Source organism: Pan paniscus, chromosome 6 (assembly GCF_029289425.2).
Source record: "Pan paniscus chromosome 6, NHGRI_mPanPan1-v2.0_pri, whole genome shotgun sequence".
NCBI lineage: Eukaryota > Metazoa > Chordata > Mammalia > Primates > Hominidae > Pan > Pan paniscus.
This window is the reverse complement of record NC_073255.2, coordinates 77,620,501-77,634,086: the sequence shown is the minus strand read 5'-3', so window position 1 is coordinate 77,634,086 and position 13,586 is coordinate 77,620,501. Positions and strand designations below refer to the sequence as shown.

General features: G+C 45.7%; 1 protein-coding gene across 1 annotated transcript; it reads right to left on the bottom strand.

The window, feature by feature from the left end:
- Window positions 1-3,971: 3,971 nt before the first annotated feature.
- On the bottom strand, window positions 3,972-13,151 carry LOC134730792 (putative uncharacterized protein encoded by LINC00269; the record flags this gene model as incomplete). The annotated part of the gene is made up of 4 exons (XM_063606261.1): window positions 12,986-13,151; window positions 6,069-6,187; window positions 5,655-5,659; window positions 3,972-4,195 (listed from the first exon to the last, which is right to left on the bottom strand). Coding segments are annotated over exons 1-4 (444 nt in total), but the record flags the coding sequence as incomplete, so codon positions are not given.
- Between the last annotated feature and the right edge of the window lie 435 nt (window positions 13,152-13,586).

Below are 13,586 nucleotides of genomic sequence, written 5' to 3'. Positions count from 1 at the left end.
GGATGACATGCATGTGTAGTCCTAGCTACTTGGGAGGTTGAGATGGGAGGATCGCTTGATCTCAGAAGGTCAAAGCTATAGTGAGCTATGATCACATCACTGCACTCCAGCCTGGATGACACAGGGAGATTCTGTCTCAAAAAAAAGAAAAGAAATATATATTTCATCTCTGTCCCTGGTTCCTGGCACAGAGCTTCTAAAGCTCTTACAAAGACCTCAGTGATAGATGTGACAGGAACATCTTTTGTTTTAATATTTGGTCTTGGTCCCAGGTTTCTAACACAAGAGCCTCTAAGAATTTTGGAATCTCCAGCATGGTAAGAATGCATTTGGGGATGTTGTTGAGATGACTGGGTGACTGCAAGCTCCTAGATTTCTTCAGGAGGAGGACTGATTGCCAATGGAAGCAACCACATGATTAGACGCTTGGAACTTTCAGCCTCATGCACTGAACTCCAGGAGGAAGAGGGGCTGGAGACTGCCTTAATCACCAACGGCCAAAGATTTTATCAATCATGCTTGCATAATAAAGCCCCCATAAACACCCTGAACAGGGTTTGCGGAGCTTCTGGGGTTGCTGAACACAGAAGATGCTGGGAGGGTGGCATGTTCAACAAAGGACATGGGAGCTCTGTGCCCCTCCTAACTTACCTTGCCCTGGGCATCTTTCTCTTTTTTGAGATAGGGTCTGGCTCTTTTGTCCAAGCTAGAGTGGAGTGGCACAATCTCAGCTCATTGTAACCTAAGCCTCCCCAGTCCCCAGCTCAAGGTGTCCTCTCACCTCATCATCCCTAGTAGTTGGAACTTTAGGTGCACACCACCACACCCGGTTATTATTATTTTTTTGTTTTTTGTAGAGACAGGTTTTCACCATGTTGCCCAGGCTGGTCTCAAACTCCTCAGTTTAAGCGATGCTCCCACCTTGGCCTCCCAAAGTTCTGAGATTACAGGCGTGAGCCACTGCATCCAGCATGTACGTCTATTTCATTGGCTGTTTCTGAAATGTATCCTTTGCAATGAACCAGCAATAGGAGATGAACTGGCCAGATGCGGTGGCTGACATCTGTAATCCTAGCACTTTAAGAGGCAGAGGTGGGAGGATCACTTGAGACCAGGAATTTGTGGCCAGCCTGGGCGACACAACAAGACCCCATCTATACAAAAAATAAATTAGCCAGATGTGGTGGTGCAGGCATGTAGTCTCAGCTACTAGGGAGGATGAGGTGGGAGAACCACTGGAGCCCAGGCAGTCAAGCCTGCAGTGAGCTATGACTGCACCATTGCACACCAGCCTGGGCAAAAAAATAAGACCCTCTCTCTCAGAAAAAAAGAAAATAAACTGTTCTTCTGAGTTCTGTAAACTGTTCTAGCAAATAATTAAACCCAAGAATGGAGTTATGGGAACCCCCGATTTGTAACAGGTTGGTCAAAAGTACAGGTGACAACCTAGGACTTGCCATTGGCATCTGAAGTGAGGATGGTCTCGTGGGACTGAGCCCCTAACTTGTGGGGTCTGTGCTAACTCCAGGCAGTGTCAGAATAAAATCATGGGATACCCAGTTAATATCCAGAGCACTGGAGAATTTGGTGTAGAAACTCCATACATACATTCAGTCGGAAGTGTGTGAGCAGAGACAGACACGGGCTTTTCTTTCACCTGTCTACCTGCTTAACTGCATAGGAGAGGCAATACGTGGTGCTCATGAACAAAGCAAGCATTAAAGTCAGACCAGACATTCGACTCCGTCTTAATATCCAGGTGAGCTTGGGCAAATCACTCATTATTGCTAAGTCTTCATCACTTCATTCGTAAAATGGGGATAACTGTGGCACCTACCTGTGATTCTGTGAGAATTAACGAAATATTATGCTTGGTGTTATTGTGATCATTATACCTATTCCAAACTATTTGACAAGGACAGTGATGGATGACAACATCAAAAAATTAGAAACTGTAGTGAGATCTCTCAGGCAAAATTCCATACAAGCAAATTACTGTCTCCACAAAGCATTCCTGCCACACCTAATTCACCATTCCCTGAACAAAATGTGCCCTCTTCATTGTCCAGGTCTGTGCAGTGCTGGTTTCCCTGCCTGCACAGCTCACTCCAGCCCATTCCAGCCCATTCCCCATCCCTCCACCTCCCCCTTCCCTCCCCACTCTCATACAACTCTTTCTCATCTTTCAGGACTTAGCTTCAATGTCACCTTAACTGGAAACTTCTCTCAGCCTCCAAAAGAGCTTCCCATTGCATTTGATGCATACACATCATTTTTGAGTTATAGTCCAAGTCTTTTTGTACCTGAATAACATGTTAACCAGTCAGTCTCTTTTCCTGGATTCAGAAGTCTTTCATGGTAGATCCAGCTGGAAGTGACAAATACATTCTTTTGAAATAAAGGGATGACACAAACAGACATAAGTTCTTAAACGTCTTAAATGGTATGTGAAAATTAAACAAAATTCAAAGACTTGTGGGAATACTTAGAAGGAAAGTTACTGGGAATGTCATAAAGGGTTAATTTGTATTTTATTTTTTGAGACATTATTTTTATTTGATTTTTTATTTTCTGTCACCTAGGCTGGAGTGCAGTGGTGCAATCAGGGCTCACTGCAGCCTCGACCACCTGGGCTCAAGTAATCTCACTTAATTTTTATTTGGTTTAAGAAACAGTCTTGGTTGAGGGTGGTGGCTTATGCCTGTAATCTCAGCACTGTGGGAGGCTGAAAGAGGTATATTACTTGAGGCCAGGAGTTTGAGATCAGTCTGGGCAATATATTAAGACCTTGTCTCTACCAAAAAACAGAGTGAATGTGTGGAAGACAATTTTTCCACAGAATGGGAGTGGAGGGAATAATTTCAGGATGATTCAAGTGCATTACAAATATTGTGCACTTTATTTCCATTATTATTACATTGTAATATATAATGAAGTAATTCTACAACTCACTATAATGTAGAATCAGTGGGATCTCTGAGCTTGTTTTCCTGCAACTAGACTGTCCATCTGGGGTGATGGGAGACAGTGACAGAACATCAGGCATCAGATTCTCGTAAGGAGCGCACAACCTAGATCCCTCGCATGCACACTTCACAACAGGGTTCGTGCTCCTATGAGAATCTAATGCTGCTGCTGATCTGACAGGATGTGGAGCTCAGGTGGTCATGCAAGCGATGGGAGGGGCTAGAAATACAGATGAAGTTTCCCTTCACTCGCCTGCTGCTCACCTCTGGCTCTGTGGCCCTGTGGTTGGGAGACTGCTGCTCAAGTGCATTCGAAAGGATCCATCCCATGCCATTCTTCAGTCATCTTTACTGCTGTAGTGGTCAACTGCAGCACCCCTAAGCTTGCAGGGCATATGCTTCACCTGGTATTTCTTTTTTTTTTTTTTTTTGAGACGGAGTCTCACTGTGTCGACCAGGCTGGAGTGCAGTGGCACAATCTCGGCTCACTGCAAGCTCTGCCTCCCAGGTTCCCGCCATTCTCCTGCCTCAGCCTCCCGAGTAGCTGGGACTATAGGTGCCCGCCACCACGCCCGGCTAATTTTTTGTATTTTTAGTAGAGACGGGGTTTCACTGTGTTAGCCAGGATGGTCTTGATCTTCTGACCTCGTGATCCGCCCACCTTGGCCTCCCAAAGTGCTGGGATTACAGGGGTGAGCCGCTGCACCCAGCCTTCACCTGGTGTTTCATCACAATCAACAGTAAGTGGTAGCTTGAGTCATTGTGAGGTCACTTCCTGGAAATCACCAGCATCCCATATCCCACTGGCAAGGAGCTCAGCACTGCTCCTTGGATAACCAAACTTATTCCCAAATCCCATCTGTGTGGGTCTATCTCCTGGTACCCTTCCTACCATCAATTCTGTATTTGTAGGAGTCCAATCAGGAGACAGAAACCACTCAAAAGTTTAAACTAGAATGAGCAAGGTGGCTCACACCTCTAATCCCAGCACTTTGGGAGGCCAAGGTGGGTGAATTGCTTTGAGCTCAGGAGTTTGAGACCAGTCTGGGAAACATGGCGAAACCCCATCTCTACAAAAAACACAAAAATTAGCTCGGTGTGGTGGCACTTACCGGTAATCCCAGCTACTCGGGAGGCTAAGTCAGGAGAATTGCTTGAGCCTGGCAGGTGGAGGCTGCAGTGAGCAGAGGTTGTGCCACTGTACTCCAGCCTGAGTGACAGCGTGAGACCTGGTATCAAAAAGAAAATAAATATATATATATATATATATATATATATATATATATATGTAAATTTAATATAGAAAGTATTAATTTTGGCCAGGCACCATGGCTCATGCCTGTAATCCCAGCACTTTGGGAGGCCAAGGCAGGCGGATCACCTGAGGTCAGAAGTTCAAGACCAGCCTGACCAACATGGAGAAACCCCATCTCTACTAAAAATACAAAATTAGCTTGGCATGGTGGCACATGCCTGTAATCCGAGCTACTCGGGAGGCTGAGGCAGGAGAATCGCTTGAACCCGGCAGGCGGAGATTGCAGTGAGCCAAGATAGCGCCACTGCACTCCAGCCTGGGCAATCCAGCCTGGGAAACAAGAGTGAAACTCCATCTCAAAAAAAAAAAGTATTAATTTTAGCAGAGGATCAGCATAACAAGGGACACACTAGCACAAATAAAGACAACTCTAGAGAATACAGAACTAGCAGAGGCCAGGCACTGTGGCTCATGCCTGTAATCCCAGCAATTTGGGAAGCCTAGGCAGGAGGATCACTTGAGGCCAGGAGTTGGAGACCTGTCAGCGCAACATAGTGAGACTATATGTCTACCAAAAAAAAGAAAAATATTAGCCAGGCATGGTGGTGGTGCACACCTGTAATTCCAGCTACTTGGAGTCTGTGGTGGGAGTATCCCTTGAGGCTGGGAAGTCTACACTACAGTGAGCCAAGATCATGCCACTGCACTCCAGCCTGGGCGACAGAGTGAGACCCTGTCTTAGAAAGAAAAAGAAAAGAAAGTGTTAATCCCCCTAAGGGAATCTCCTCTTCTCCTTCCCTCTCTGGAACCTCACTTGTCAGTTCTTCCTCCCACTTTCCTGTATCTTTAACCTATCCCCCACTTTTAGCGCCTTCCCACCATCATTTAAATTACTCAAACTTCTTCTGTTTTAAAAACCTCTCCCTCAACTCAGTGAGAGGTCTCCTGCACACCCACTGAACCATCTGCTCCCCCTGGTGACTTCTCTACAGAAGCCTGAGCCATGTCTCTAATCCATGAATCTCATCATGTTACTCCCCCATTTACATCACTTCTCCTTGCCTCGGGGATTAAGTCCAAACTCCTTAACAGCCCCCGCTCTGCCCTGCCTTGCAAGGCAGCCTCACGGCTTGCCCCTCTCCATTTCACCTGCTATGGAGTCCAGCTGAGCCTCACCTGCCCCCTGAATGCACACTCTTTCTCCTCTGGGAGTCTCTGAAGTGGGTGATATCCTCTGCTTATAATACGCTTCCCCTTAAACCTCTACTCTCTTCCTGGCTAGCTTCGGCTCCTCTGTCACTTGTCCGCTTTGGCATCACCTCCTCATGGAAGACTTCCTTGACTCCTCAGATTCTCAGGAGCATGGCAGGTCAGGTGCTCCTCCCATGAATGGATGGAGATTACAGAGTGTGTGTTATTCATGCTTAATTCACCAGTGCTTAGCTCAGTACCTGGCACAAGTTACTGTGGTGGCCAAAGTAATAACCCCCCACCCTGCCAACTAATTGCTCATGTCCTCTGTTACACAGCACAATTACATAGGAAGGGGGAATTAAGAGTGCAGATAAAATTAATGTTGCTCATCAGCTGACCTTAAAACAAGATTATCCTGGAGTATCTAGGAGAGCCCATGTAATTACAAGCATTCTTTAAAAGTGGAAGAGGGAGGCAGAAGGTTAAGAACCAGAGACAGTGGGCACAATGACTCATGCCTGTAATACCAATACTTTGGGAGGCCAAGGCAGGAAAATCCCTTGAGTGCAGGAGTTCAAGGTCAGCCATGGCAACATACTGTGGCCCCATCTCTACAAAAAAATAAAAACAAGATTCACTGAGTGTCATGGTGCTTACCAGCTACTGGGAAGGCTGACATGGTAGGATTGCTTGAGCCTGGGAGTTTGAGGCTACAATGAGCCATGATTGGACAACTGAACTCCATCCTGAGTGACAGGGCAAGGTCCTGTTCCTAAAGAAAAAAAGGACATTGGAATCAGGGTCCCCTCCATCCTAAGGTGGCTACAAGGCATCTCTCTCTGCAAATGAGTAAACATCATCCTCCAACTCCTCACAGAGTGAAGCAGCAGGAAAACTCCCTCACCTCATTTCTGTGCTACTTGGGAGGCCTGGACACCCAATAACCAGCACCTTGCTGATGAAACAATTAGGAAATGGCTGGAGTTGAGCTAAGGAGAATTTGGATCCTTCTTTTGGTTCTCAATAGGCAGGGTAGGGGCCAGGCATGGTGGCTCATACCTGTAATCCTTGCACTGTGGGGGGCCAAAGTGAGAGGACTGCTTGAGGCCAGGAGCTCAATACCAGCCTGGGCAACATAGCAAGACCTGGATAGCATACACCTGTGGTCCCTACTACTTGGTAGGATGAGGTAGAAGGATGGATCACTTGATCCCAGGAGTTTCAGGCTGCAGTGAGCCATGATCACACCACTGCACTTCAGCCTGGGTGACAGAGCCAGACCATGTCTCAAAAAGTAAAAAAAAAAAAAAAAAAAAAAAAAGAGAGAGAGAGGGAGAGAGACTATAGGCAGGTACCCCCATATTTGGCTAATTTTTAAATATTCTGTAGAGACAAGGTCTTGCTAGGTTGCCCAGGCTGGTCTAAAACTCCTGGCATCAGGCTGGGCATGGTGGCTCATGCTTGTTATCCCAGCACTTTGGGAGGCTGAGGCAGGCAAATCACCTGAAGTCAGGAGTTCAAGACCAGCCTGGCCAACACGGTGAAACTCTGACTCTACTAAAAATATAAAAATAAGCCGGGCAGTAGTGGCATGTACCTGTAGTCTAAGCTACTCAGGAGGCTGAGGCAGAGGTTGCAGTGGGCCAAGATCGCACCACTGCACTCCACCCTGGGCAACAGAGTGAGACTCTATCTTAAAAACAAAACAAAACACAACAAAACAAAAAACAAAAAAACTCCTGGCATCAACACATCTTCCTGTCTTAGCTTCCCAATGCCCTGGGATTATATTGTTTCCTATAATTGAAGACACTCGTTCTTATACTGCTTTAAGGTATAAAGAAAAAAAAAAACATATTGACAAATGTTGGTGAAGGCCGGGCATGGTGGCTCAGCCTGTAATTCCAGAAATTTGGGAGGCTGAAGTGGGCAGATCACTTGAGGCCAGGAGTATGAGACCAGCCTGGGCAACATGGCAAAATCCCATCTATAAAAATTAGCCAAGCATGGTGGCATACACCTGTAATTTTCAGCTACTCAGGAGGCTGAGATGAGAGAATCACTTGTGCCTGGGAGGTCAAGGCTGCAATGAACTGTGATGGCATCACTGTGCTGCAGCCTGAGAGACAGAGCAAGCCCCTATCTAGAAAAAAAAAATGTCAGTGAAGATGTGGAGGAGTTGGAACTCACATACATTACTGATGGGAACATTAAATCGTGTAACCACTTTGGGTAGTTCTGTTCTTGTCATTTTAATTGGATTTTTTTTTTTAAATCAAGACAGGGTTTCACTATCTTGCCCAGGCTGGTCTTGAATTCATGGGCTCAATTCCTCCCAACTAAGCCTCCTGAGTAGCTGGGATTATAGGTGTGAGCCATTGCACCCAACTGGTGTAGCCACTTTAGAAAACAGTGTGGCAGTTTCTCAAAAGGCTAAATGTACAGTCATGATATAATGCAACAATTTCACTCCTAGGCATATATCCCAGAGAAATAAAAATATATGTCCACACAAAAACTTGTACAACAGTCTTCATAGCAGCATTATTTATAATGACCAATACATGGAAACAACCCAAATGTCCACCAACTGTTGAACAGATAAACAAAACACAGTGTGTCTCTGCCACGGAATATTGCCATAGAAGGAATGAAATATTGATACACACTATGACATAAAGGAACTTTGAAAACACTGTGCTAAGAGGGAAAAAAAGCCACAAAAGATCACATATTGTACAATTCTATTTGTCCAGATTAGGCAAATATATAGTGACGAAAAATCAATCAATGGCTGCCTAAGGCTGGGGGCCAAGGCAGGTTGGGGGAGTAGGAGGTAGTGGCTAAGGGGTATGGATATGGATTTCTCTACAGGGTAATGAAAGGTTCTAAAAGTGACTGTGGTGATTGATGCACAACTCTGTGAATATTCTAAAACCTACTGAATCGCAGATTTCAATAAATAAAGTGAATGGTATGTGAATCATATTTTAATAAAGCTATTATTTAAAATAATAATAATGGGGGGCTGGGCACAGGTGGTCATGCCTGCCTGTAATCCCAGCACTTTGGGAGGCTGAGGCAGGAGGATCACTTGAAGTCAGGAGTTTTGAGCCCAGTCTGAGCAACCTGGTAAGATCCTGTCTCTATGATAAAAAATGAAAAAGTTAGCTGGACATGGTGGCACACGTCTGTAGTCCCAGCTACTTGGGAGACTGAAGTGGGAGAACTGCTTGAGCTCAGGAGTTTGAGGCTCAGTGAACCATGATCGTGTCACTGTACTGCAGCCTGAGCAACAGAGCAAGACCCTGTCTCTGAAAAGGAAAGAAAACAAATGCAAGTTTTTACCACTTTGTGAGTGTAGCCAAGTTGGAGGAGAAATAGACAAGAATAAAAGAGCACTGAATAACGAGGGTGAGTGGCTGATTAGGCTCAGTTGCTAGCTAAGTGGCTTCTAAAAAATTAATTAGTAAAGTTATAGCTCTGGGGACAGTCATGTAGTCAAAGAATGAATGCTAAACTCATTACAAAGGCCCGTGGTCTTTCTTTACATGCCTTCTAGTGAAAAATTCCTAAGTGCCTAAATAGCAAGTCTTGTTTATTAAAGACTACAAAAAAGAAATGGAGGCCCGGAGTGGTGGCTCATGTCTGTAATCCCTGCACTTTGGGAGGCTGAGGCAGGCAGATCACTTGAGTTCAGGAGTTCGAGATGAGCCTGGCCAACATGGTGAAACCCCATCTCTACTAAAAATAAAAAAATCATCTGGGTGGCGGGCACCTGTAATCCCAGCTACTCGGGAGGCTGAGGCAGGAGAACTGCTTGAACCCAGAAGGCAAGGGTTGCAGTGAGCCAAAATCGCACCACTGCACTCCAGCCTGGGCGACAAGAGCAAGACTCTATCTTAAAAAAAAAAAAAATGGCATCTTCTTAAAGAATGACATAGTGTTTCATGATAAAGAAGCTCTAATTTTGCATTTGTTCAAGTATTGATTAGATTTAGCCAATATGACACCAATCTTGGATAAAGTGCAAACAATACATTTTCTCATTAAAAACTGATTAGGTAGTCTAATATCAATTCTGACCTTATTAAAAACTGATCAGATTAAAAAAATTATGGAATGATGGAGCCAATAAGATGTTACAACCTGTTCCAAGGGGAATTCCAAAACCCACACATATTTGAGACCATCAAATATAATGAAATATATTTGATTACTATATTGAAAAATAAACTGATTATATAGCCAATAACAATTGGCAGGGGTCTCTTCATCCACAGCCACACAAACCCGATCACGCAGCTATGTGGTTGCAAGGCCTACATAGCCTAGAAGGGACTGGTCTGACTTGAGAATTCATTTCATTTGTATTTGTATTTCGAGACAGGGTCCCACTCTGTCACCCAGGATGGACTGCAGTGGTATAATCATAGCTCACTGCAGCCTTGACCAACTGGGCTGAAGAGATGCTCCTGCCTCAGCCGCCCCAATACCTGGGAATACAGGCAAGTACCACTATGTCAGGCTTTTTTTTTTTTTCAATTTTTGTATAGAGAGAAGTCTTGATATGTTGCCCAAGCTGGCCTCAAACTCCTAGAATCAAGAGATCTGCCCATCTCAGCCTCCTGAGTAACTGGGGCCACAGATACACACCATCATGCCTGGCTATATTTATTTTATTAAATTTATTTCTTTTATTTTTGTAGAGCGGTCTTGCTATGTTGCCCAGGCTGCTCTCAAACTCATGGCCTTAAAACATACTCCCATCTCTGCCTCTCAAACTGTTGGAACTATAGGTGTGAGCCACTGCACCTGGCCTGACTTGAGATTTCTTTTATCTAGCATCCTTTACTTGGTAGGATTGGGAAAGGCAGTAGTGTTTTTTAAAATTACTTAATCATTCAATTAGAATCAAACTCAACCTTGACCCCTGCCTTCTCTCACAGCTTTGGGTAATGTCAGGAAATCCTACTGACTGACTTCAATATCTATCCAGGCTCTGACCATCTCTCACCACCACCGTGCACCCGGTCAGGATCACTATCCTCTCCCACCGGGATGTTGCCACAGCTTGGCCCCCATGCTTCTACCCAAATCTTCCCATAGTCTTCTCAACTTGGCAGCCAGGGTGTGCTTTTAAATCAGGAGACAGATCATATCGCCTCTCGGCTCAGAAGCCCTCGGTGGTTCCAATTTTAGTCAGAGTAAAAGCCAAAGCCCCAGCAACAGTGTCCCAGGGCTTACATGATCTGTACCGATCCCAGCCCAGCAACTCCCTGGCCTCCTCACCGACTTCGCTCCCTCTATCTCTTTGCTCCACTGGCCTCCTTCCAGAGCCTCAGACACACCAGGGAATTTCCTCCTAATGCCTTTATCCTGTTGACTCAGCCTACAATGCTTTTCCCTCAGCACTTTGGCCAGCTCCATCACCTGCTTCAAACTTTTGCTCAATATTCACTTATGAGGCCAACCCTGACCACTCTACTTAACATTGCCAGCTGTCCCCATTCCCATCATGCTCATTTCTTTCTTTCTTTTTGAAACAAGGTCTTGCTCTATTGTCCAGGTTGGAGTACAGTGGTGCAATCATAGCTCACAGCAACTTCAACCTCCCAGGCTTAAACAATTCTCCCACCTCAGCTTCCCTAGGAACTGAGACTACAGCTGCATGCCACAACACCTGGCTAATTTTTTTTTTTTTTGAGACAGAGTCTCGGTCGCCCAGGCTGAAGTGCAACAGCATGATCTCAGCTCACTGCAATGTCTGCCTTTCAGGTTCAAGTGATTCTCTGCCTCACCCTCCCGAGTAGCTGGGATTACACCCACCACCACACCTGGCTAATTTTTGTATTTTTAGTAGAGATGGGGTTTCACCATCTTGACCAGGCTGGTCTTGAACTTCTGACCTCATGATCCACCTGCCTCCGCCTCCCAAAGTGCTGGGATTACAAATGTGAGCCACCGCGCCCGGCCTTTTTAAAAAAATTCTTTTAGACATGAGGTCTCATTATGTTGCCCAGGCTGGCCTTAAGCTCCTGGGCTCAAGCAATCCTCCTACCTCAGCCTCCTAAAGTCCTGGGATTACAGGCATGAGCAACTGTTAACATGAAGCCCTGGCTTCATGTTCATTTTTTACTTGCTGCTACAACAAACTACCCTACATTTAGTGGCTTGAAACACCATAAATCTACCACCTTACAGTTCTAGGGGCCAGAAGCCTAACTAGGTCTATTAAGGCTAAAGTCAAGGTGTCAGAGGGGCTGCATTCCTTCTGGAAACTCTAGAGAGAATGAGCTCCTTTGCCTTTTCCAGCTTCTAGAAGCCACCCATTCCTTGACTCACCTTGAAGATGGCCCCTGACTCCATATTCGAGGCCAGAAGTGCAGCATCTTCAAATCTCCCTCTCTGACCTCTTCTTCCTTCACCACATCTCCTTCTCTAATTCTGACTCTCTTACCTCCTTGTTTCTCTTATAAAGATCCTTGTGATTGGTGGGCATGGGGGCTCCCATCTGTAATCCCAACACTTTGGGAGGCCAAAGACGAAAGATTGCTTGAGGCCAAGAGTTAGAGATCAGCCTGGGGAACACAGGAAGACCCTGCCTTTACAAAATTAAAATTAAAATCAGCTGGATATGGTGATGCAAGCCTGTAGTTCCAGCTACTGGAGAGGCTAAGGTGGGAGGATCACTTTAGCCTAGGAGGTCAAGGCCGCAGTGAGCTATGATCACATCATGGCACTCCAGCCTTGGTGGCAGAGTGAGACTCTGTCTCAAATATAAGAAAAGAAATACACATTTGGTCTCTGCCCCTGGTTCCTGGCATAGAGCTTCTAAAGCTCTTATGAAGTCCTTAGTGACAAAGGTAATACGAGCACTTTCTGTTTTAATATTTAGTCTTAGTCCCAGGTTCCTGACACAAGGGCCTCTAAGGTCTTTCAGATCTGTAGCATGGTAAGAATGCAAGTGGGATGCTGTTGAGCTGACAGGGTGGCTGCAAGCTCCTAGACTGCTTCAGGAGGAAGGCTGGCTGCCAGAGGAACCAACCACATTTTTTTTTAAATGGAGTTTGGCTCTTGTAGCCCAAGCTGGAGTGCAATAGCACAATCTCAGCTCACTGCAACCTCCGCCTCCCATGTTCAAGCAATTCTCCTGCCTCCGCCTCCTGAGTAGCTGGAATTATAGGGATGCACCACAATGCCCAGCTAATTTTTGTTATTTTTAGTAGAGACGGGGTTTCACCATGTTGGTCAGGCTGGTCTCAAACTCCTGACCTCAAGTGATCCACATGCCTCGGCCTCCCAAAGTGCTAGGATTACAGGCATGAGCCACCGCGCCCGGCCCCAACCACATTTTTTGAGGCTTGGAACTTTCAGCCTCACCTGCTGAACTCCAGGAGGCAAAAGGTACTGGAGATTGACTTAACTACCAATGGCCAATCAATCATGCCTCCATAAAAACCCAAATAACAGGGTTTGGAGAACCCTCGTGTTGCTGAACACAAGGAGGTGCTGGGAGGGTAGCGTGCCCAACAGAGGGCATGGAAGCTCTGTGCCCCTCCCCACTTACCTCGTCCTGTGCATCTCTTTCATTGGCTGTTCCTGAGATGGAGCCTTTACATTGAGCCAGTAATAGAAAATAAGCTGGCCAGATGCGGTGGCTCATGCCTGTAATCCCAGCACTTTGGGAGGCAGAGGTGGGCGGAATCACTTGAGCCTAGGAATTTGAGACCATCCTGGGCAACATAAGAAGACCCCATCTATACAAAAATTAAAAGAAATTAGCCAGATGTGGTGGTGGGAACCCTGTAATTCCAGCTACTTGAGAGGCTGAAGCAGGAGAATCACTCGAGCCCTGGAGGCTGAGGCTTCAATGAGCTATGACTGCACCACTGCATACCAGCCTGGACAACAGAGTGAGGCCCTGTCTCTTAAAAGAAAAGAAAAAAACCTGTTTTTCTAAGTTCTGTGAGTTGTTCTAGTAAATAATTAAACTCAAGAAGAGGGTCATGGGAAACCCTGATTTCTAACTGGTTGGTCAAAATACAAGTGACAACCTAGGACTTCCAATTGGCATCTGAAGTGAGGGTGGTCTTGTGGGACTGAGCCCCTAATCTGTGGGGTCTGCACTAACTCCAGGTATTGTCAGAATGGAATTGTGGGATACGCAG